This window comes from Penicillium paradoxum (assembly GCF_028828445.1).
Source record: "Penicillium paradoxum strain IBT 22861 chromosome Unknown utg000004l_segment0_segment0, whole genome shotgun sequence".
Taxonomy (NCBI): Eukaryota; Fungi; Ascomycota; class Eurotiomycetes; order Eurotiales; family Aspergillaceae; genus Penicillium; species Penicillium paradoxum.
Window position 1 is genome coordinate 346113 of NW_026643182.1, and position 23232 is coordinate 369344.

General features: G+C 50.3%; 8 protein-coding genes across 8 annotated transcripts; 5 read left to right on the forward strand and 3 right to left on the reverse strand.

Annotated features, from left to right (window-relative positions):
- Positions 1 to 1020: 1020 nt before the first annotated feature.
- Positions 1021 to 2900, forward strand: N7457_003903 (uncharacterized protein; the record flags this gene model as incomplete). The annotated part of the gene is made up of 6 exons (XM_057174948.1): positions 1021 to 1358; positions 1420 to 1646; positions 1699 to 1829; positions 1883 to 2129; positions 2183 to 2695; positions 2770 to 2900. The coding sequence occupies 6 exons, from the start codon at positions 1021 to 1023 to the stop codon at positions 2898 to 2900; spliced, it is 1587 nt and encodes a 528-aa protein (XP_057031995.1).
- Positions 2901 to 3538: 638 nt separating this feature from the next.
- N7457_003904 (uncharacterized protein) lies at positions 3539 to 6271 on the forward strand (the record flags this gene model as incomplete). Its single annotated transcript, XM_057174949.1, is given in 3 exon segments — positions 3539 to 3712; positions 4087 to 5145; positions 5156 to 6271. The coding sequence occupies 3 exon segments, from the start codon at positions 3539 to 3541 to the stop codon at positions 6269 to 6271; spliced, it is 2349 nt and encodes a 782-aa protein (XP_057031996.1).
- A 483-nt stretch (positions 6272 to 6754) lies between these two features.
- On the reverse strand, positions 6755 to 8083 carry N7457_003905 (protein-lysine N-methyltransferase; the record flags this gene model as incomplete). The annotated part of the gene is made up of 4 exons (XM_057174950.1): positions 6755 to 6876; positions 6941 to 7076; positions 7128 to 7685; positions 7850 to 8083. The coding sequence occupies 4 exons, from the start codon at positions 8081 to 8083 to the stop codon at positions 6755 to 6757; spliced, it is 1050 nt and encodes a 349-aa protein (XP_057031997.1).
- Positions 8084 to 8357: 274 nt separating this feature from the next.
- Positions 8358 to 9047, forward strand: N7457_003906 (40S ribosomal protein eS24; the record flags this gene model as incomplete). The annotated part of the gene is made up of 3 exons (XM_057174951.1): positions 8358 to 8434; positions 8638 to 8885; positions 8971 to 9047. The coding sequence occupies 3 exons, from the start codon at positions 8358 to 8360 to the stop codon at positions 9045 to 9047; spliced, it is 402 nt and encodes a 133-aa protein (XP_057031998.1).
- A 1134-nt stretch (positions 9048 to 10181) lies between these two features.
- On the reverse strand, positions 10182 to 12647 carry N7457_003907 (uncharacterized protein; the record flags this gene model as incomplete). Its single annotated transcript, XM_057174952.1, has 1 exon — positions 10182 to 12647. One exon carries the CDS (start codon positions 12645 to 12647, stop codon positions 10182 to 10184), a length of 2466 nt encoding a protein of 821 aa, XP_057031999.1.
- Positions 12648 to 14617: 1970 nt separating this feature from the next.
- Positions 14618 to 16128, reverse strand: N7457_003908 (uncharacterized protein; the record flags this gene model as incomplete). Its single annotated transcript, XM_057174953.1, has 3 exons — positions 14618 to 15748; positions 15812 to 15919; positions 15973 to 16128. The coding sequence occupies 3 exons, from the start codon at positions 16126 to 16128 to the stop codon at positions 14618 to 14620; spliced, it is 1395 nt and encodes a 464-aa protein (XP_057032000.1).
- A 2853-nt stretch (positions 16129 to 18981) lies between these two features.
- Positions 18982 to 20547, forward strand: N7457_003909 (PPIL4 family peptidylprolyl isomerase; the record flags this gene model as incomplete). The annotated part of the gene is made up of 4 exons (XM_057174954.1): positions 18982 to 19061; positions 19134 to 19834; positions 19884 to 20080; positions 20131 to 20547. 4 exons carry the CDS (start codon positions 18982 to 18984, stop codon positions 20545 to 20547), a joined length of 1395 nt encoding a protein of 464 aa, XP_057032001.1.
- Positions 20548 to 20958: 411 nt separating this feature from the next.
- N7457_003910 (UDP-N-acetylglucosamine diphosphorylase) lies at positions 20959 to 22595 on the forward strand (the record flags this gene model as incomplete). The annotated part of the gene is made up of 3 exons (XM_057174955.1): positions 20959 to 21672; positions 21736 to 22470; positions 22524 to 22595. The coding sequence occupies 3 exons, from the start codon at positions 20959 to 20961 to the stop codon at positions 22593 to 22595; spliced, it is 1521 nt and encodes a 506-aa protein (XP_057032002.1).
- Between the last annotated feature and the right edge of the window lie 637 nt (positions 22596 to 23232).

The window sequence follows — 23232 nt, forward strand, 5'->3', positions numbered from 1 at the left end:
TATTGTCCGAATCCTCATTTCCCCGCAATTTGTGTGTGATGACCTCCTGGGGGCGTTCGTGAATCCCTTTCTCTTGTCTTTGTTGAGATCTGGAGACATATACGGAGTAGGCTTTGCACATAACCTCCTCCAGTATAGAATGACGCATCTGACTCGGCTTTGAACACACCTTTTATTCACGTATTGTGAAGCCGCGCGCATTGACGTGGTAAGTAAGACCTGCTCTTTCCGGGCCTGTCACGCAACACCGCCTTTTCCACGCACTTCATCGCGGACTTGGTTGTTCTTTCCACGCACATGTCCACACAAGTTATGCCTCTCTCTCCACGCACCTCCCCCTTGACTTCTTCCTTCCACGCACTGGTGGCAGGTTATCTTCCCCACACGCACCAGTATCACAGCTTAGGCTTATCACCACGCACCCCCAGGACCCCTCAATCCGGCATAGGATCTCAGGCGATCAACCGAAGCTCTGAACGAGAGGCCCAAAACGGAACAAAAGCCAGGAACACAAAAACGGCGGCCTTGATTTCGTGGCATCATCATTTGGGGGGCGACCCGCGAACATCATGGATGCTCCTTTCCCCCCATCCGGTGGAGCTCCAGCTCCAACCTCATACCCCGGGCCTAGTATCTCCTCCATCCCACGTCGTTCTTCCTACGCCTCAGTGTTATCCGGCAACGCATTCTCACCTCCAATTTCCAACTCATTCTCCCATCTCCTCAACAATCCCAGCCCAATTTCCTACCCTCTATCCGACAGTCGAGTCCACCGGGCTCCGTTCGGCGTGGATGCCGCAGACATGCACATGAACTCCGCCTGGAGAAACACAGGATCAACAGAATCGCTGCCACCCTGGTCCCGCAAGTATGCCGGCTTCCTACGCTCGGCGGAATTTCCCCACGGCCTAGGCCTCATCGACCGGCCGGCTTTCCTCACCCCATCCTACCTCCGCAACTCCCGCTACATCGCCCGTCTCGAGACCGCTCACCGGGCAAAGATCGCTGCCCAACAGCGAGATGCCTCCTCCGCAGCATCAAACCCCCCCCCTCTCTGCCTCCTCCAGCAATGTCCACCTGCCCCGCATGGCACCGTCGCACCGTGGAATGACCCATGATATCATCGAGAGGGAACCGCCTGTTGCGGCGGATGCCCTCATGCCACTGCCCAGTCAATGGAGCCCTGCGGACAAGTTTGCGGGCTTGGAACTGTCTAACGATAACTTTGATGTCCGCTACACAGGCCCTGTGCACAAGCATGACCATGAAGCTGCTGCGTTGCGTGCGGATCATCCCATGCCGCCGCAGTGCGGGATCTACTACTTTGAAGTTAAGATCGAGTCAAAACCGAAGGAGGGGTATGTTGATTCACTGCTGGCTGAATATTGATTGTCGTTCTCGTTGCTGACTTAGTTCTAGCATGATCGGTATCGGTTTTTCCAGTCTCAAAGCGTCTGTTGAGAGGCTTCCTGGTTGGGAAACGGAGTCTTGGGCCTACCATGGCGATGACGGAAAATCATTCTTTGGTGAAAGTCAAGGTCAAGGCCGCGCTTATGGACCGGTTTTTGGAGTTGGCGATACAGTAGGATGTGGCGTGAACTTCTCTACAGGATCTGCCTTCTTTACCAAGAACGGCGTTTTCTTGGGTATGTCCTTTTTGTTACCAACAATAGAATTATCATTGGCTAACTTTGACAGGATATGCGTTCCACGAGCTGCGCAACGTGAAGCTTTATCCTTCTGTCGGAATGAAGAAATTGCCACCAGTACATCTCAAAACGAACTTTGGACAGGAGCCATTCGTTTTTGATATTGATGGCATGGTTAAGGTTTGTTGTGCTCACTTCACACTTTCGGGGATCTGCAGGCTAATTCCCACTAGCAAGAAAGATTTAATGTCCAAGCAGAGATTAATGCTACATCTACAGCTGGCCTCCAACCGCCATTGGACGAGTCGACACTTTTGCAAGAGCTAGTTGCACAATTCCTAGCTCATGACGGATATGTGGAAACAGCCCGTGCATTTGCAGAAGAGGTAGCGACGGAGACGATGGCTCTACAGAATGGCCGCAACGAGCCATTGAAGAAATACGAAGTTGAGGAAGATCGTGAAGCTATTAACCGGAACAGTAAGTTCATATACCTCACTTTGATACTCCTAACTGTTACTTACTGCCCCTAGAAATTCGTTCCGCCATTCTCGATGGCGACATCGACAAGGCCCTCAAGCATACCAAAGCCTATTATTCCAACGTCCTAGAGGATCACCCCCACATTCACTTCAAACTTCGCTGCCGCAAGTTCCTCGAAATGATGCGGCGATCCAACGAGCTCTCGGCAGCAACAGCTGCTGCCTCGAAGCAACGTCGTTCAGCTTCACCGAACGAGCACGAGCACGCCGTCTTCGATCAGGAGATGGAGCTCGACGACGGCGACGGCTGGGTCGCAGACAGCATGGACACTGAAGAGCCAGAGGTTGTCGCTAAGTTCAACCAACTCCTCACCGAGGCAGTGCAGTATGGTCAACAATTGCGCGCAGACTATCCCTCTGACGAGAATGGTGGCGATAAGAAGTTGCTGGACGATATATTCTCACTGGTCGCTTACCCTGATCCGAAACGGTCTGTGCATGGCCATTATCTCGATCCCGAGGGACGGGTAACTGTGGCTGAAGAGTTGAACTCGGCTATCCTGGGTATGTTGGTTGATTCTCATCCCCGATTCATTTTACACTTGCAAGACAGTCATGCTGACAGTGATGTTCTTTAGTCTCTCTGGGCAAATCATCAGCTGCCGCACTGGAAAGGCTGTACCAGCAAACAGAAGTATTGGTCAACGAGATCAGTGAAGACGGCGGCGCTGGGGCGTTCATTAATGTTCGGGATAACGTTTTGCTTTGATTGGCGCTCTAGGAGTCATTTTCTATTCTTCCTCTTTCTTCTCTCCATACTTGATTCTCTATTGTCATGGATATGCTTTTCAATCACGGAGCTCATTGTGATGTCTCATCTTGACCTTATCTTCCCCGCTCATCGACGAATCTCTACTTCCTCCTTATTGTTCAGACTATCTCTGTCAAGTTTAAATTCATATCTTTTAGCCAGAATGATGTGCCCTTTTGGGATTAACGTTTGAGTGATCAGTGTAAAGCTATTTCATTTAGTCATAAGTGATTTTTATGAAAAAAAAATCATGGTGAGAAGGGACTCAGATACATCTATAATTACATCAAAACGTCAATGTGTTGCAAGTGAGGTGTCAGGCATCCAGGGATTATGACGTTGTTCATATTGCCTAGGCGGTAAATCCCAGCAATACGAAGACGGTGAGAAGGGCCCTAACCCTTCTCGGCTTAGGATTCAACGGTGGAACCCTGGCACTTCGGGCGAACCTCTTAACGCTTATCTCATAGTCAGCTGATTTGGGTATCTCCGCTTTCTCGAACAACTCACTGATGGAGGGCTAAGTGATACCTGACAGAATTCTCTGATGATCCGGCCTTTTCACACACTCAGCTCCCTCAAGGGGCCACATACACATGCCGATGGATCATCCCCTTAGCTCCGAGGACTTCAGCATTCCTACTCATTCAAGTGCGTCCACCACCCTGCGCTGCTGCTGTGGCCGCAATGATTGTGCCTTGCTCGAGCACAATAACGTGGCTCTCGAGGGCTTGGAGAAAGACCTTGAGACCGCTGCAAGATTAGGACAGGTACGTGTTCTTTTTGATATGCGTTGGCCAATCTATTCGCTGGTTGGGTATGACGAGACGCCAAGCTGCCCAGGTGTTTCTGTGCGAGCTGAACCATGCATGGTTGGACACATCATTTTATGTATCATTCCTCACAGCACACACTATGGGTCTCTTCGCTGTTCTCGTTCATCCTTTCCTTCATACCACCCAAACTGTACATACTGCAAACCTCACCTGGTATTAGTCTGAATGATTTTTTGCTCCCATGGCCTCCCAAGGATCGCGGTCTCCCATATTCTCGCTCTGTGTTGGCGTCTGTCATGGCTTTCTTTGATGATTCTACTGCAGAGGCAGGATGTCTTGAGACGTCGTCGCTGACTTTTTCTCTACAGGCCTTGCTTCACCGCCATGAAAGTTATATGGCTGAAGCGGAAGAGGACCGCCATCGTTTAGTCGCCAATATTGACGAACTAGAATGCGAAAAGCAACAAGTTCAAGCTGAAAATGCGCGGATCATCGAAGAGAACCGCAGTTTACTAGAGCAACTCAACAGCCTAAATCAAGCGGTCGCCGATTCCGACGATCATGTCAAGTCTCTAGAACGCAAATTAGACACCGCAGAGTATGAGTTGCGAAGACTGACAGTAGCAGCAACGCGCGCTGCTGAGCTCGAGGCTCAACTGGCCCTTATGGAAACAGAACAATCTAAATTACAGGAAAGTCTTGCGTCAGCACATGAAGATGAGAAATCTGCAGTCCAACGGTGGAGACAAGCAGAAAATACTCTGCGAGACCTTCATGATCAAGTCGATCGTATTGAGAAAGAAGCTCGAGAGGAGAGCGAGCGACATACGGAACTCGTCCAGCGTATGGAACGCAAGAGGGCCGTCGAGCGCGAACTAGATAATGCAGCAGGCCGCCTCAAGGGTGCCGCCGCCGCTTCCGAACTCAGTCGCAACGCCGGTGGCACCAATGTGGTCTCTCGCTTCGTCAAGGACATATTACAAGACAATGCCAATCTGCAAGTTGGCATAATGGAACTACGTGACATGCTTCAAAGCTCGAATGAAGAAGTACAGAACCTACGGGAACAGGTGATATCTCATCAGCCGCTGGCCGGCATCGATGAAGAGGAAACCACCCCATCAAGGTCTTCCACCACGTTGAGCGAAGAGCTAGCAGAAAAAGAAGAACGACGGGTGTCTCAGGAATTCCACATTCATCATCATTACCACACACCGACTCCGGCGACGAAAAAGGGAAAAAAGCACACTCAACCGTCGCGTCAAAAAGCGCCGCCCTGCTTTGGTGAGCCCGGTAGCAATGCACTCTGCGAATCGCTCACATTCTCCCCGGAGAGCCATTCATCGCTCTCAGTCGTCTGGCTCCTCTATGTCCACCATTCTGTCACAAACCTCTGTCTCTATTCCGCCTCACTCCTCCCGCCGCTGGTCATTACAGTCACATGCTGCGGACTCGTTGGCAAGCTCCCCTCGGTCCGCGTTTCGGACGTCATCGATATTTGATCGTGTTGAACGCGGCGCTGATTTCTCCCAGGCCACAAGCCCTGAAAGTACCGCCTTTTCGTCTCCTATGATGAGCGCACGAAACCTTAAAGGCCTTGATATGTCATTCCGGCCGATAGGCGACTTCGATAACCACTTTCAACCCGATGATCTATCTGCATTTGACGATGATCTTTATAACCGACAGGACTTCTCGAAAATGGGTGATAATGTTGTCAGAGAGCCAGCTATTCTAGAAGAATCCGAACCATCTCCATCGGTGGCGTACTTCGAATCGCAGATAGGCGAACCATGCACGACCACCGAGGGTGATATTTTTGCCATACATGTACAGTCTTCATCGTTGCGCAGATCATCTTCGCATGACAGCTTGCTCTCCGTCTCCGTTGCTGGTATGGACATTCATACTCCTACTAGCCGTCACAGGCGAATGGGTGACTGGCATCCTGGCATGCGGATTCCTCGACGCATCTTGTCACCCAGCGTCGAACTATCGTCAACCCCGCCAGTGATCTCCGCACCTGCCATCACAGCCGACCGCGCAAAAAGCTCAGAGCAGACATCCCAGTCATTGCTTGCGTCTATGGCTGCAGCGCATCAAAACAAGGCCGATACCGCATCCATTGCATCTGCAGACAGCGCTAGCACCAGTACAACCTCAACCCCTGGGCCCCGCAAGTCAACGTTAAGTCGCCGCGTGGGTGGCTGGGTTCTTGGCCGTTGGGGCATGGCACCAGTTCTATCAGACGGTGACTCGCCTGATCAAGTGCAATCCTCCAATACGTCTGTGGCATCGTCACCTTCTGTATCTGCGTCAGCTGTGTCTGCATCTGCTGTGTCTGCATCTGCTGTGTCTGCATCTGCTGTGTCTGCACCTGCTGTATCTGCACCTAAACCTGACCCACTGGCCCTCCGCTTCAGGCACCCAGGCGTGAACCAGAAAGGCCCAATAATGGGTCTACGCCCCCCACCTCCCGCTCCGATCTCCATTCATGCACAGAGCATCGATGAGAACTTACTACGGGAGAGTCTAGTCGATCAAGACTGCTAGATTACTCGACACCCTTGCATAATCTTTGGTTTTTTTTTTAGCGCTCACACTCATTATAATCTTGCATCTACTACAACTCCTTTTTCATTTCCTTTGCCTCCTGCTCTTTCGGTTCGATTATTGCATTGCTTGGATTCCTGGTTTGGAATGGCGCGAGTTGCGAACACTATACCCATGCATTCATCTTTGGTGGTTTCCTAGGCATGTCTAGATGGTACACTCTTTGGTCTCTTTCATACTGTATGTTCTTATGCACCACGATTCCATTGTATAGACTTGGTTTGATTGTGCACTTCAATACTATGTCCTAACCATCGAGATGATCAGGTTGGCTTTGATTCCAACAACATCGGACAGAACTTCCTCGAGGTTGGATAATTATTGTAGCAATGCGATCACTTAATTTTTGCATCATTCGCATGATATCATATTCTCTATACAAACTCATAACCTCGTGATGTAAACGCAGTTTCAAGTGTCTGCTCATTTCATCTGCGAAATCCGGTATGTTCGGATTGGGATGCTGGTCGAATGGAAGAAACCTGTCTGGTCTTCTGAAGGTGTAGACTCAAATGGGAGGGTCTCAACATTGAAAGAGTTGGTTTCTGTAATAATTTAGCGATGCTCATAATATATCATCACCGGTGATTTATAAATTTCAAGACTCACCACAAGCATTTAAGAACGTGCGGAAAGTATCCTCGTTGCGCAGCGTGGCAGCAATAACGAACTGCTTGATGTGATAGTTCTCGAACAGATCCCGTACAGTCGAGATGAGTAAAGGAACCAGGTCGGTATCATAGATCTAGAGATATAAGCACGAAAGCCAACCAAACACCATATCACAATTACTCACCAGATCAGCACCAAGAGCCACATCGAACTTCAAACCCGCTTCATCCTCATTTCCATCAGAAGCCAGCCCGGCAAGATCCCCTGACTTTTCCAAAGGCGTCCCCCACTCCCAAACCGCCGGATAAATAGGAATTGAGTCCCGTCCCTCGGGCAGATTATGCCGCACACAATCACGGATGTTATCAATGAGAGCCGGCTCACGATCAGTAACCACAACAGATTGCACACCAAGATGGCGTGCACAAACAAGTGACAAGAATCCTGTCCCGGCGCCGAGCTCGATAACCCGCTTACCGCGCACGAGAGCCTCACCTGCCTCGGACGCCAGGAACGAACCGAGATGCAGAGCAGCCTCCCATGTCCGGTTTCCGGTAGTTCCAGCAGACAAAATCAGGCCGCGAGATTCAGAGGTCGTGACTGTACGCTCAGACGAGGGCCCGGAACTGGATGTCGGGGCTGTGTACTTGACCAGAGAAAGCTGCTGTGCTTGCTGCAAAGCTGAAGGTTTTGGCTGCGAGACTAGTGTGCTCCAGCATTCCATGAGATCATCGTTGATCTCCTGTGTCGGACAATAGGAGAAAATACGTTAGATAACTGGAATCACATTGAATATAGAAATGGTCTGGCATTGGCAGGTGGAATGTACATGGAGTGGAAACAGGAAAGAGATAGGAAATTCGAAAATGCAAGAATAGAAAACATGAACTGGCTGGGTGGGCATACATCCTCCTCCGGGTCGGTAATGGATTCTTCAATGCGCGAGAGAATCTGTTTCAGCACTCGGCTTCGGTAGCTGTCTGGTGGGATGGGAAAGACGGCATTCTCGTTAAACATGCGCTCGTATAGGGCTGCTTGAACGGCTGGCTGGATCAGCACAGGGCCTGGTGGTAGAGCCAGATTCTGTAGCTCCACTAGCTGGAAATACTGAGCTGCTAATTTGTGAATTGGATCGGCCATGGTGATCGAATGAGCATAGTAATAAATTCGATATCACAGAAGATCAATGCGGCAGATCTCATTGGAGCCCCACAGAAGATGAGTCAGGAATGAGGTCAGCAAGGGCATACTAAAATTGTCTGCCTCAGGCAGAATACTTAGTAATAATAGCCTGAGGCAGCCTGCCCAAATAGGCTAGCGTCTACCCTAGCCGAGCCCACACCACACGAAAATTGAAAGTTCGACATCCTCAGTGACCCCGTCGACACTTCCTCCATCCAACGCACACACCAAAATGGCCGACGCTCCTGTCACTCTGCGGACTCGCAAGTTCATCCGCAACCCTCTGCTTGCCCGTAAGCAGATGGTCGTGTAAGAACCCCCTGTTTCCCCCTCCTCGTTTTGGATCTGTGTGTGGTGGAAATACATTGAAGGCGCGCGACATGGAAATTCGACACCCACACACAAGAGAAAAGAAGAAACACAATCGGAATATACGCAACACCCACACACAGAAACAAGCACCAAAAAATAATACGAACCCATCGATCTGACATGTGTTCGCGAATATTTAGGGACGTTCTCCACCCCAACCGCCCCAATGTCTCCAAGGACGAGCTCCGTGAGAAGTTGGCCGATCTGTACAAGTCCAACAAGGACCAGGTCTCCGTCTTCGGTTTCCGCACACAGTACGGTGGCGGTAAGAGCACTGGCTTCGCTCTCGTCTACGACTCCCAGGAGGCCCTGAAGAAGTTCGAGCCCCACTACCGTCTCGTCCGTATCGGTGTCGCCAGCAAGATCGAGAAGGCTTCCCGCCAGCAGCGTATGTTCTTCCCTCTCGTCCCGCCGGTTCCATCGCAAGCCATTTTCTCTCCTTCCCGACTAACCCTTCTCTCTTCTCTCTACAGGCAAGCAACGGAAGAACCGCTCCAAGAAGTTCCGCGGTGTCGCCAAGGTCAAGGGCCCCAAGAAGAGCAAGGATTAAACGCCTCATCTGTAACTATCCGCAACAATCAACATGGACCGATGATGCGGCATGGCGCGATGGGAAAGATTATGGCGGTGGCGGCTTTGGCTCTGGAGTTTCCCACCTGGTTCTGGCTCGTGCGGACTCGGGTGCGGGCGGTCGTGTGTGGGGGGAGTGGTTTATCTTCCTTTTCAGCGAACATCAGACTAAAACCCAAAATGATGCCCGTTGAATGGTGAAGATCGTGGACGGAAACTCTTTTCTTCCTGTGCTTGTTGGAGCTGGTGATTCCCAAGAAAAAAAAGACCTGGCGACTCCTGGGGAAATAAAGCAGGGGCGTCAGTGTTGTGGTTCTTTATGTGTATTTCTTTTGGGAGGATCTCCAGTCTTCGTGAAGACGGCCAGGGTTATGAGAATCCGGGCTTCGGCTGTTTGCCCGGGATGAAATTACATTTTACTTGTTTCTCTTCACTCGGTCTGGCCTGTAGGATATCCCCCTGGTTATCGTAGACGGGATCTGGAGTAGACTGCAGACCCTCTGCGGCGTAAGTCTAGGCTCAGTCTTATCCAGCCGGGCCCCTCCTGTCCCCATAAGTCAAATGCGGAGTGCCTCTAACCCATGCCCTATGTTGGCCTGCTTGACACGGCATGTCTAATGCATCACTGCCACTGTTGAGCCTACTGTGCGTATATCCGAAACCAAATATATCGTATGGAGTAGATTCAAAGCAATTGACAGCCATTTATTTCTGTCTTGAACCAATATATTCCTATCTCTACCACGACATCCACACATAAACCCCCTAGTAGAACAAGAGTCTCACGCCAAAGGCAACCATCAGCCAAAAGCGCAATCTGATCCATCAAAAACCTGTGATGCTTCGAGTACAATCAAAGCAAGATTCGAATTACAGCAGGTATCGATCTACCAGCAGGTCTCGTGGAGGCATTGCAGCGCCAAAACTTGCATGGTCTAAAAATATAGTCTGCTCTAGATATTGGTATTACCCTTATGCTAAAAGACATTGTTTCATGGAAAATAACTAAACTTGACTCAAATTAACTCGAAATTACCTTGTCATTATACTCAAATTTACGAAGGTGTAATCACCTCAAGTCTCCATCACAAAGATATTGGATACACCTGCAGCTTCAGGTTAGCCTCTTCTCCGCCTCGACCTTTGCCACGAGCATCTCCACCAGGCCATCACAAAACACAGATAGTCGATCAGAAGGCATATCCCATGCCATGATAGCGTTCTCACACTGATTCGTCACCAGACGAGACTGTGCAACGTAAATCACTATTGAATCGTCTGCTCCGGTTGGTAAACGACGGAGAAGCATACTCGTGGCAGCCGCCTTGACAGCAGCCGGACTGTTGTTGAATCGCTTCGCGTAAAAGTCCCGATACCGCGTGAGTCGGCCAGGGCCTTTGAAGGCGTAGGTGATCTCGTCGACGATGTTAGTCGCTACTGGTGCCTTGACTCGAAGATTCATCCCAATGTTATACCCGGCAACGTCCTCAAGGAGATCCCGGAGTTTGAACGTGCTATCGAACCGCCCAGCTTTGATTTCTTCGTCCGTTTTGGCGAGGCGCGCACGGCAGAACTCTAGCCCCGAGTACCATTTCATCGGTTCTTGTGAGAGAGCGTCTTGCCATAAGCCGTAATGCTGAATCCAGTCCCCTCCCCAGCCGACAAAGTCGGCGATACCTGTTGCGGGTGGGGTTCCGTCAAGCTCGAGTGGTTTGCCCTTGAGATAAATCCCTATACAACTCGCGGCGAAGTGATCGACGTGGAGATTAACACCGTATGTGGGGTCATAGATACGTTCGACTTTGACGATCTTGCCATTGGCCCAGGAAATGAAACCGAGCCATCCCTCGTAGACGAATCCGTCAACAATGCCCAGTAGAAGCCACCACCGTTTGTCGGTGTATCGAGGGCTCCGAAGGAAATTCAGAACCATCTCATTCAGATCCATGGATGGTCCTCCATAGGTGCTGCGGTAGGTGAGGGCAAGCTCGTAGACTTTACGTATGTATTGGATGAAATCGTCGATGGACGCTGCTGAGGTGTCGCTCGCTGGCCCAACACCCATATCAGATCCCAATTTGTGTACATCCCTGTCGATCTCCAATGAGCCGACACGTGTTGTCTGGATTTGGTTGAATGACCAATTCGAGGGCATGGCGAAACCCATGTTACCAGAGAAGCCGCTTGACATTCCAGACACAAAGCTCCATCTCGCACCAACGCGGTCAGTGATGTCCGAACAAACATTACGAGACCCGTACACGCCCATGATGTATTTATTATCTCGTCTGGCAAGCGCACCAGCTACCCCTTTAAAGTATGGTTCTACGTTGGAGTTGATTTCGGCCTGCGTCGCGTCGAAATCAACCGCGAAGTAAATGACTGTGGAGGTAGGGAGACCGTGATTTACAGCTGCCTCGTGAGCTGCGAATCCATCTCGACGTCCGGTGGCATAGTCGAAGTAGGAAGCTTCGCCGCCATAGAACTGGAATATGGGGAAGACGCGCAGCCCAGCATTGAAGATGGTAGTAAGTTCACCGGGCTGGATCATCTTGTTGAAAGTGCTTCCAGGCTTGTTAGCGAGGTATCTTCCCACAAATTGATACCCAGCCGCTCGCATTGTCGCAGCTGTGCTTGGCGTCAAACCAGTGCTGCAGTCAAAAGCCGTCGCTGGCCGATCAGGGTTTCCAGTCGAGACAAGCAACTGACACCATGTTGAAAAATCACCTATGCCAGTCTGAGGAAGCTCGGAGAATTTTTGAAAGGATATCAAAGCACTCGAGGTGTCGCTTCTGAACGTATCCGAGAACCCGGTGAAGTCCTCATCTACGCCACCGGTTGATGAAGTCAGCTTGACTTTTTGGCAGATCATTGCGCCGGTGAAGATTTGTACGAGAGGTCCCTGCTGACCCGAGCGAATCGTATTCTGTTCAAGGAACTTCCGAGTCGCCGGTCCAAATGAGCCAGTCGCTGCAGTCGGGCTGAGCTTCATCTCGAATTGAATACCGATATACAGGGCACGTTGCACGCTACGTGAGAAGATCCCATCTGCTGGGACGATGTAATAGTTGAGAAAGTTGAGATATCGACCATTGAGCCATTTTTGCACGGATCGAACAGCCTCCGTTCCAGTCGGGAGAAGCGCGTATGCGTCCATGCTGAACAGACCTTTAAGCATTTTTGGTGTGAGATTCTTGATTTCTTGACCCGAGTTGATCCCAGCATCGAAGCACATCTGCGTTGCCGCCTCCGTCGTCTCATCTCCCCAGTCCCCATCCATCCCACCTGTGCTATACCCTTTGCAGTAGAATGCGCACTGAACAATCTGGACTATGTCTCCACCATTCATCTCTCCGATCCCATCAGCGCTTTCGAGATATGCCATAGTCGTGTCCCCGAAATTGTCCGAGAGCTGCTCAATCCCAAGTTCCCACTGCAAGGCGCGAGTGAGAGCGTGGATGGTCTTCCAGCCAGTAATTCCATCTTCAAGGACTGGGGGAAATTGGCTTGGGTCATTGATCTTCTTCTTATAAGTTTTGTTGACCCATACTTGGGCTTCTAATACACGGGAATCGACCATGACTGGAGACGATGATTGAGGAGAGCAAGGGAGTCGAGTGATGGCTTGATTTCTTTGAATTGGATTGTGAATAGGCTCTTATTCTTGGGCCATCAACTAAAATCTCCATAAAACATCCTTGGGTTCACGGTCGATTGAATAATCTCAACGTCATGAGGCTTACTTCTGGATCTCCCCGCAATTTCGGATGAACTCTTCGGGCAGATCAAGAAGGCGGTCTGCGGGGGCTCATTTATACTCTGCGCAATACATTCAACTGCGTTTTTTTAACACCAAACTGTGATTATGTGGTATATAGGTTGAAAGCCACTTGAGTGCTTCGTCCGTACTAGTCCAGACTAACCAACCTGCTATTGGCTGAATGCTTGCCAAGTGAAGATCGAAGTGGGAACGGTGGACGCCTGAGTCTTAAGGCCTATTCAGACCTTTTGTGTTTGCCTTGTTTGTGTCATGGAGATCTCATAACTACATGTATCAATGCTCTAGTTAGTCGGCCTTCGTTGATTTAGGGGTGTTATACAAATGGCTATTTGAGTATGAGAGTTGGCATTTACGGCCCTAATCAATCAAGTTTGTCGTTAGGTCTGGTCAAATATATGTAAACTAAGCCATTGTATATTCCAAGTTACAGAGGGAGTATGATGTATCAACAGTGCTTGTTTCTTTTCTCTCTTTTGTTTAGGCTCAAACAACTACATGTAAATCCCTGGGTACAAAGAATATCATAAAGAAATTAAATATGAATACCCTCATGTACGAAGGTAGATACCTCAATAAACCATCCACCATCCCCTTCGAGTCCAAGACCAACATCCCAATCAGCCCCAAACCAACGTGGACAACGCAGGAACCGAATTCCCCGACACACCCTAGCACAAGACCTCGAACAGAAGGGCTGTGTCTGTGTCTCCGCCGGGATCGTGCAATGGCCGTACATTACACAACCTAGAACGTATTCCCTTTCTCCAATAAAGATTTTTATTTAATCCCGATTTCGGGCATTATGATGTCCATGTTGCCCGGGGACCCATGATCTTCTGACTATGTATCTGCTACAGTAGGATCGTGTTCATTGTACCCGTGCCCAGATACGGCATGTCGGGTTGTATCACTGTAGCCTCCGGTTGAGCGCCCCCGGGAGGCGGGGAATCGGGATAGGTCCTACGTCTCTGAAATAGGAAGGACCTTGTTCTTAGGGCACGTGGTCGATGAGCTTGTGATATGCTTTGGTGTTTGTGGATGTATAGATATAGAGGGTGGTGAGAATATGTTAGGGCAATGGTGGTTGTAATTGAGTACTATATTATGGATAGGCCATCAGATAGAACTCAAGTAGAGCCTGATATCATATGTAGACATTAATTTCCATGGATTCTTCAAGACATAGAAAACACCCTCCACGCTTGGAGTTATACCTGTGAAATACTTGGACAGAGAACATAGCAAAGCAACAAGGAAATTAAAGACATTCCCTCAACTAAAGACACATGGCTTGAGAAAAAAAACACGTATTTGAAACAGACACAAAAAGACAAATATAAACCACTGCGCAAAGCCACTCTGGGATATTAGAGAGTAATCATAATGGACGGATGTGAGAGAAGGAGCCGTGTTTCCTCAGTCTGTCCATAGGGAAATTTTAATCTTTTGGAAGAGCGGAAACAAAAGAACGAGGGAAAAATCAGGACAGAACATAGCAGACCATAGAAAAAAAAAAACAGAGATCAAGGCAAAAACAGATTTCAAATCATTACATGGACAAAAGACAGATATAACAAGGCCGTGACATGGGGTATCTCTTTTTGTGTATCTTGTGAGAAAGAAAGAAACGACCAACCAAGAGGAGACCGGGGTGAGAAAAAAAGAGCAAAAACGAGAAAAACAGAGAATACCAGCTCCAGGAATGATGTTCTGGCTCAAGGCAGAGATACATCTTGTGTTTGATACAAGGGGGTAACTGAGCATCAACCTCAGTACGCCTGATGCCCTCCCAATGGTGAGATCGGCGCACGATGCACATTGTCAACTCGACTATACTCGGACAGGTTATCTGGTAAAAGATTATATGGGAAAGCAACGCCAGAATCCGCATGTCTCACACGGGTATAAGGTAAGCCGTTCACGAGAGTGGGAGCAGAGCAGCGCGTATCGGTGCCATCACCCCTTGACTTCCGTCGGTCGCTGCTATACCCATACACATCGGGGGTACAGTCAGAGGCTATAGTGAGAAGGCGTTGGCCAGCGGCGTCGCGTGAGAATGTGCGTCCCAGACGGACATCGGGCTGGGCGTTGTACTCGCCCACCAGACTGTCTATCGTGTCCAGGGCTGGGTAGGGAGGGTTTGCGGCTGAAGAGGGAGGCATGGAAGATGGCGCCGTGGAAAGCGGAGATGCGTCTTCGGGGATGAAGCCGAAGACAAGCTCTGGGGCTCCGTCGTCGGACTCATTTGACTTGATGCGGGTTGAGGAACTGACGTTGTAGAGGGCGTTGCCATTGCTAGGGATTGATGGGGCGTACCGCGAGTTCCAAAAAGGCCCCTTCACATCACCGGCTAGGGACATGCCCGACAGGCCGTCTGGGAGGCTTGAGAGCCCAGTCACATTGGGCTGGGGCTGGCTTCGGCAGGTTGGTGGTGTGGGGAGGGTGCGGTCTACGGCATCGGTGTACGAGGCCATTGCTATTGCTCCTGTTGACTGGGGCATCTCGGCTGAGGACATAGCTTGACCTGGCAGGACAAAGCCGTAGGCCGCCTGATTCATGCTGGGGCTTGGTTCTTCGAAGAACTCCCCGTTGGTGGATCTGCCGTTGATCACGGGGTCCCAGGCCCGGTTGCCCCATGCTGAGCCATAGTCGAGCATTGCGCCAGCAGTGCTGGATAGCATGTACCCTGGTGAGGTCTGGCCGTGGTAGCCGGCTGAATGGTCATCATAGTGTAATGAGTCCATGCCGACAGGCTGTCGGGAGAAGCTGGACTGGACGTCCAGGTCATACTCATCTCGCTGGTAGGGAGCCATGGAGAGAAGGGCTGACCTCGTCTGAGGCTTGGTTGCAAATCTTCTAGCAGCCTCTCTAGCAGCATCTTCAGGGGCTAAAGAGTTGACCTATGGAGCAAAAGTAAGTCAGTGTGACTCTTGGCTGTGAGAATCTTGAGAACTTGTGCTTACTCGGTTGTACTGGCACTCGGTGGCTCCCACGCTCCGGCAACTTGAACAAGCCAGACCGGTGTTGAGATCACCGTTGCATTTGATTTTTCTCTTCCGGCATCGATTACACTACTAGAGGTTAGATCCTGTAGGGCTTTCTGATTCGATGAAAGGCAGCTTACTGCGACTAGGGCTCGCTTTCTCTGTTTTCGGGGTTTCTCATCTCGCTCAACCAGACTGCGATCCTGCTTGACCACCCGCATTGAACGAGCCATGGGAAGAGCCGAGTTATGCTGGGCTTGGTCTAGACCAACAAGATTGTCGTATGGATGATCCATTGCTGATGAACTGTCAGTGGCAACAAACAATGATCCGTGGGACACTGCACTCACCTGGCAAAGGAGATGGCGATGTAGATAGTTCAACAAGTTCAAGAAGGTTTAGCAGTGAAGGCTATAAAGCAGGATTCATTGCCTGTGCAAGAAATGTGTAGAAAGTGAAAGATGTCTCTGGGAGAGAGGGCTAGATTTAAGCCATGTTTTGGTAACAATCAGTCTGATTGCCTGTGTTCTTTTTTGGTCATGGACATGATCTCTTTTTTTTGCCCCCTGTTTTTCTGATTATTTTATTTTATTTTATATGCTGTGTGTGTGTGTGTGTGTAGATAGAAAAGAGAAGACATACACAGTGCGTCAAAAGTACCTATTTCTTTCTTTGCCCAATTTGTCATTCTTTTCTTTTTTCAGCTTCCTCATTCATACATTTTTTTGCTTGACTTTTGCTTATTTTTTCGATATTAATTCATCTATTCCATTATCCTAAGGGGAAATGATATGCACAGTCCCGTATGCCACTCCAGATCGCTCCTACATACTCCGTACATCGTACTCCGTAGACAGATCAAAGACGGCGTTTTAGAAGGAGGTTTCACAACGTAACGTCACACATGACCTGATGGCCATGACGAGAATTGGAGAGCTCCGGTAGGCAAGGTTTCAGCCGATCTGAACTGGGCACCTTTCTTTTGAGGCAGAAGACAAGATCTGGTGCATCGATCTTCCAAAAGATAAGAAACGGACAACTGCCGGGTTGCTGTTTGCAGAGTATACCTGGCGTCGATCCGCGGGGGAGGTTGTCCGGCGTCCGATGAAGGATCTGGAAATGTTTGCTCGATAGTTTCAATTGGTGTGCAGGTGCATATCAAACAGTCCGAACTTCCTCGGTCATCGAGGTCTGGAACAGCTTAGACTGGGATCTCTCTCGCAAACGCACGGTCTTCACGAGAGGGAAAAAAGAAAACAAACGCTGTCTCAGGATGCTTCAAATGTCTCAATGAAGAAAGAGAAAGAAAATCAGAGAAGAAAAAAGAAAAGAAAAGGAAAAGAAAATATGGGTAAATCTTCTCATGACACCTGTCACTTTGACAAGCGCACGAGTTAGTCCCCCGAACCAAGCGCGCTCTAGAAAAAGCCCTCGCGCAGGGATCCATGATTTAAAAGGCTGATCGGCGACAGGGGGGTTGATCCACCCGGTGTTCTTTAGCGCTTCCGATACGCAGCTGGATTGAAACGGAAAAGAAAAGGTCCGGAAAATGAGGAAAGTACTTACTGTGTGGATGGAGGATGGAGGACGGAGTACTCCGTGCTCCATCCCATCATTCTACATCCATCATCCCAGATCATGGCCACGATGCCCAGGGCTAAAAGGGGGAATCTAGAACCATGGAGATGCATGAACTTCTGGGATACTTGCAAGGTTCGCACATTGCTCCTCGGAGCTAATGTGGAGAGTGTTGGTCTCGCGTTACAGGTATGACATGGGCAAAGAAATTAGATGAGCCAGGGTGGCTGGGGCAATTTTAAGTGATGTGGTCATCGTGCGCCTTAAGACATCCTAGTGTCAGGACACGAGAAGAGGCATAAAAAAAAAGGAGAGGAAATGAAAGAGAAAATATCAAGTAGTGGGAAAGGCACATCAGATCACTGAGTGTCAAATACCAATCTGGAGGGAGTCTCTAACAGGTATTTTGACAGATTCTCCATGTAATCCCAAGATTTGACGATGCACGACATCCGGGGGGAAGTAGGAATTAAGATTCAAGATCAGGAGAAACAAAGTAGGCAATACCAGCTGACTCTGAGTTGACTCGCCAGGAACACATGTTGGGATTGAGACTGGCCTTCCATGTTGCAGGCAATATGGAGGCAAGCCCCTGACTGCTGACGGTCGGAACTTCCCGCCCCCAGATCGAGAGACTAGAGACCTGAGGCAATAGGCTCGTTCAGGATCTCCTTCCCCACGTGTGTGGCTCTTGCCCGGAGATGGTAAGTGTGGTCATCGTGATGATACCCGTTGGATCCTGCTGCAGGAGGCCGCCCGTTGCCCCTTCCCCAACGTTTCTGCTGTGTCACAAGTCACAGAGGGGGAAGTGAGTAGAGAGACCTGGGCAAAGGAGGACCGTGTACTCTGTACGGAGTACTCCGTATTTGGGGTGCGAGACGCCGTGATCTCAGTGGGGAAGGAGATCAAAAGACGAAACAGCACAACAGGGTGGCTTAGGCTTTTTCCGACAGTTAGTGGCATTCAGTGGCTCACTCTCGAACTCCTCTGCCAAGAAGAGATGCTTCTTTTGGCTGGGGCTGCCGCTGCATGAGGGATATAAGCACAAACAGCTCAACCTTGGAATCCCAGGGTCGATCAAAGTCCTTAATAAGATCCGCTGCACGTCGATCTCAAAAGCGTAAGGTTATGTCCATTATGTCCAACGGGGACACTCGGAAGATATGCCGCTCGATTGACAAGCACCGTTGCACAAGAAACCCGGGTCGATCATCCGGAGAGCGCTAGAGTGCTGTCGCAGCACCTACCCATCGGTGGATTCGGTGTCTATTGATGGAAAATCTCCCTGGAGGCGTTATTTTGTGCGCTGTGTAAAAATAGAGAGCAGAGGAAAAAGGACGTAGGAAAGTTAAAGCTGATGCTCTCCGGCTGGGGGCTCCCCGCGGGCGGTCATTGGTCGAAGCTCCGGCGATCTCTCTCTCTTCCGTTTCGTGCATTTCGCATTTCCCGGACTTCCTCACGTCGCCTCTCGTTCGTTTCGATTCGATTCTTCTCTTTTTTGCTCCTGTTAATTGTCTTACCGACTCAGCGCCTAATTCGGTGTATCTCGTGCCGCGACCCGACCCCCCGCCATGAGCGCGCTCTTAGAGACCTCCCTGGGCGACATTGTAATTGACCTGCTGGTGGATGATGCGCCCAAGGCGTGTGACAAGTGAGTGGCTCCCGTTCCTTGGCTTCCCCAGTGTGCTGAACCTGAAACTAAGCTCATTTTGTGTGCTTCTAGCTTCTTGAAGCTGTGTAAGCTCAAGTATTACAATTTCTCGCCCGTCCATAGTGTCCAAAAGAACTTCACCTTCCAGACCGGCGACCCGCTTGGCCCTGACGCCCCCGAGAGCGATGGAGGATCTTCAGTATGGGGTCTGCTGGACGGACCGTCGAAGAGGACATTCCCCATTGAGATACCGCGCAAGCTGAAACACTTGGAGCGCGGTACTGTGAGCATGGCGACGGTACCGGCCAAGAACGATCCCGACCAGCGGCTAGCCGCCAGTCAGTTCATTATTACACTTGGGGATAACCTGGATTACCTGGATGGGAAGGCCGCCATCTTCGGCAAGGTTGTCGAGGGCTTCGATGTCTTGGACAAAATCAACGAATCCTTTATTGACGATCGAGGTCGACCACTGAAGGACATCCGTATTCGTCACACTACTGTTCTTGATGATCCCTTCGATGACCCGCCTAAGCTGGTTGAACCGGCTGAAAGTCCAGTACCCTCCAAGGCCCAATTGGCCACCGTCAGAATTGCGGATGATGAGGACTTGGATGATGATATGGATGAAGATGCTATGGACAAGCTACGTCGGGAGCGCGAGGCTCGTGCGCAGGCACTGACATTGGAGATGGTGGGAGACTTGCCTTTCGCCGATGTCAAACCCCCAGAGAATATTCTTTTCGTTTGCAAACTCAACCCGGTCACACAAGGTTTGTCGCATCTCCCTACCAACCCTAAGGCTGTGCTAACTGATGCTAGATGAGGATCTAAATCTCATCTTCAGTCGCTTTGGAACGATCTTGTCTTGCGAGGTCATCCGGGATAAGCGCACTGGGGACAGTTTACAATATGCCTTTATTGAATTCGAGGAGCAGAAAGATTGTGAGCAGGCATACTTCAAGATGCAGGGGGTTCTGATTGATGACCACCGGATACATGTGGATTTCTCACAGAGTGTAAGAGCTTCTCTCTCTATTGCCAAGGAAAATATACTGATACATCCTAGGTGTCCAAATTATCCGAGAGTTGGCGCCACTCTACTGTCACCAGGCGCCGACAGAGAGGTGGATTTGGTGGTGTGGAAGATCTTGAGGCGAAGCGCCAGTACCGAGAGCTAGATGATGAGCCTCTAGATGAGGATGATCCTAGATATCGCATGGTCTTTGACAAGCGAAACAAGAGCAAGGACGCTCCCGCCCCGACCCGCGAGGTCCCTCGCGAGGCCCCGCGTGAGACAGCCCCAGATCGAAATCGCAATTATCGGCGTGATCGAGGCAGTCGAAGCCCCCGTCGAGATGGACAGGATCGATACCGTCGTCGATCCTACAGTCGGAGCCCTCGAAGAGACTCCCGGAAAGACCGAGATCGAGATCGAGGCCGCTACAATAACCGTGATGATCGTCGACGGAATGACCGATATTAGAACATAGCATATTGCACCCCCTATTCTACAATATACACAGATAGGGAAGATGAAAATATACTCGCCCCTTGCCGTAGCAACATGGCGGGACAGCACGCCCCGCTATGACTAGCGTAGCCATTTCCAGTGGGTAGGTCTCACTCGGCGTTCGCTAGGCACCTTCTTGCAGGCACTACTCGGTATTATTCGCCTTTGCAGATCCCTAAAAATAAACTGGAGCCCACTAGAAAACAGTGTGAGGTATATTAAACACTGGAGCGGGTTTTACGGTGTGTGGTACTTAATCAGCTTGAGCTTCACCCCACGGTTTTTATTTACATTTCCTCCTTTCCCTCCTCTCTCCCACTTTCTCTGCTCCATATTTGCCTCTGTTATTCTCTTTTCCATCCAACTATACCCTACTTAATCACAATGGCCAGCGTAATCAAAGATGCTGTCTCCAACGTTCTTGGAAAACTCCAGGGCACTGCTCCAGAGGTTCCCCGCGAACCCTCCACCGAGGAGTTCCAAGCACTACAAAAGAAATACACGGACGCCGGGCAAGGGCATGTCTTCTCCTTTGTCGACGAATTGTCCACTGTTGAGAAGTCCCAGCTCTTCCACCAGCTGTCAACTTTTGACCCCACTCGGATCAACGAGCTGGCCGACAAGGCCTTGAACCCTCCCCCCGCCACCCAGGGGCCCGTGACTCTTGAGCCCCTCCCCGAGGTCGCCACGGCTTCCATCCTCGATTCCGATCCCTCAGATATCCAGAAATGGTATGAAGCTGGCTTGAAAGAGGTTGCGGCGAACAAGGTGGCCGTGGTCTTGATGGCTGGTGGACAGGGCACCCGGCTCGGTAGCTCTGCCCCCAAGGGCTGCTTCGATATTGGTCTGTTGAGTGAGAAATCGCTATTCCAGCTGCAGGCTCAGCGTATTGCCAAGCTGCAGTCTCTTCTCGGTGGTCAGAACGTCGTTATCCCCTGGTACGTCATGACCAGTGGACCTACGCGCAAGCCCACAGAGGAGTTCTTCGAGAAGAACAACTACTTTGGTCTCGACAAGAGCAACGTCATGGTCTTTGAGCAAGGTGTTCTGCCTTGTCTCTCCAATGATGGCAAGATCTTGCTTGAGAGCAAGAGCAAGGTATGTTATATTTACAACGTAACTCAACACGTGTGAGAACAGCATTGTTGACCCTCAACTTAGGCCGCCGTGGCTCCTGATGGAAACGGTGGTATCTACCAGGCCCTCGTGGTCTCAGGTGTGCGTGAGGACATGCGCCGCCGCGGTATTAAGCACATTCACCTTTACGGTGTGGATAACTGCCTTGTCAAGGTTGCCGACCCCGTGTTCATTGGCTTCGCCGCCTCCAAGGACGTTGATATTGCGACCAAGGTGGTGCGCAAGCGCAATGCTACCGAGTCCGTCGGTCTCATTGTGTTGAAGAACGGCAAGCCCGACGTGGTTGAGTACTCCGAGATTGACCAGGAGACTGCCGAGGCCAAGGATCCCAAGCAGCCCGATGTCCTCAAGTACCGCGCCGCCAACATTGTCAACCACTACTACTCCTTCCGCTTCCTCGAGTCTATTGAGAGCTGGTCGCACCAGCTGCCCCACCACGTGGCCCGCAAGAAGATCGCTTGTGTCAACACCGAAACTGGCGATCTTACCAAGCCCGAGAAGCCTAACGGCATCAAGCTTGAGCAGTTCGTCTTCGACGTGTTCCCCATGACACCCCTGGACAAGTTCGCTTCTATCGAAGTGCACCGCCACGATGAGTTCTCCCCCTTAAAGAACGCCCGTGGCACTGGTGAGGATGATCCCGACACCAGCCGCGCCGATATCATGGCCCAGGGCCAGCGTTGGGTCGAGGCTGCCGGTGCTACTGTCATTACAGATGGCGAGGCTGTCGGTGTTGAGGTTTCCCCCCTGATCAGCTACGTATGTATCCTCCCTTTTTCTTCTCTCATCTCTCAACTAACGAGGTACTATAGGGCGGTGAAAACCTGGAATTCTTGAAGGGACGGGAAATTAAGGCACCTGCCATCCTGGAGAGGGAAGAGTAGATTAGATGGCCTTTGACGCATTCCCGGGATCTCCCAGTCGGATCTCGCGGAAATCTCCTTGGAACGAAGAAATGAATTGCATTGTGACACTTTTTGGCCCAAGAATGGATCTACGGGTTGCATTGGAGAATGTAGGGAGTGAAGAATTCGAGTTTATTCGTCCCAAGATTTCCGTCCATCCAGTAACCCAGTAATCTATTCGGTTGTAGGCCAGTCCAATAGTTCAATTCTTCACAGTCTCAAGCCGTCAAGCCACCGCATTCGTAGGGTGATCGTGTATACAAGTAAAATAAGCAACCTTACGCAATACGGAAAAGCCCGGGAGCTAAAGCCGTTTGACGAGTTTGCAGGGTCCTTTTTCCACTTTTTCGACTCTTCTTTGTGCATTTGCTTGATATCAGTTGGAGCTGTTGAGAGGTTCTTGAAGTTGTTGAGTGTGAGTTGATTTCCCTGCTTCTTTTTGCTCCTTGGTCTCGATTTTTTTTTTCTGTGTGGTCCCCCTCGTGTCCCCCACTTTTTCTTGATTCTCGAGTGGGCTGAACGTGCCCTGCTTTCTCCAAGGTTCTCAAACGGCTGACCCCAAAGGTGATAGAATTTATAAGGATTTGAAGAGATACCGTGAGAGTGAGTGGCATCG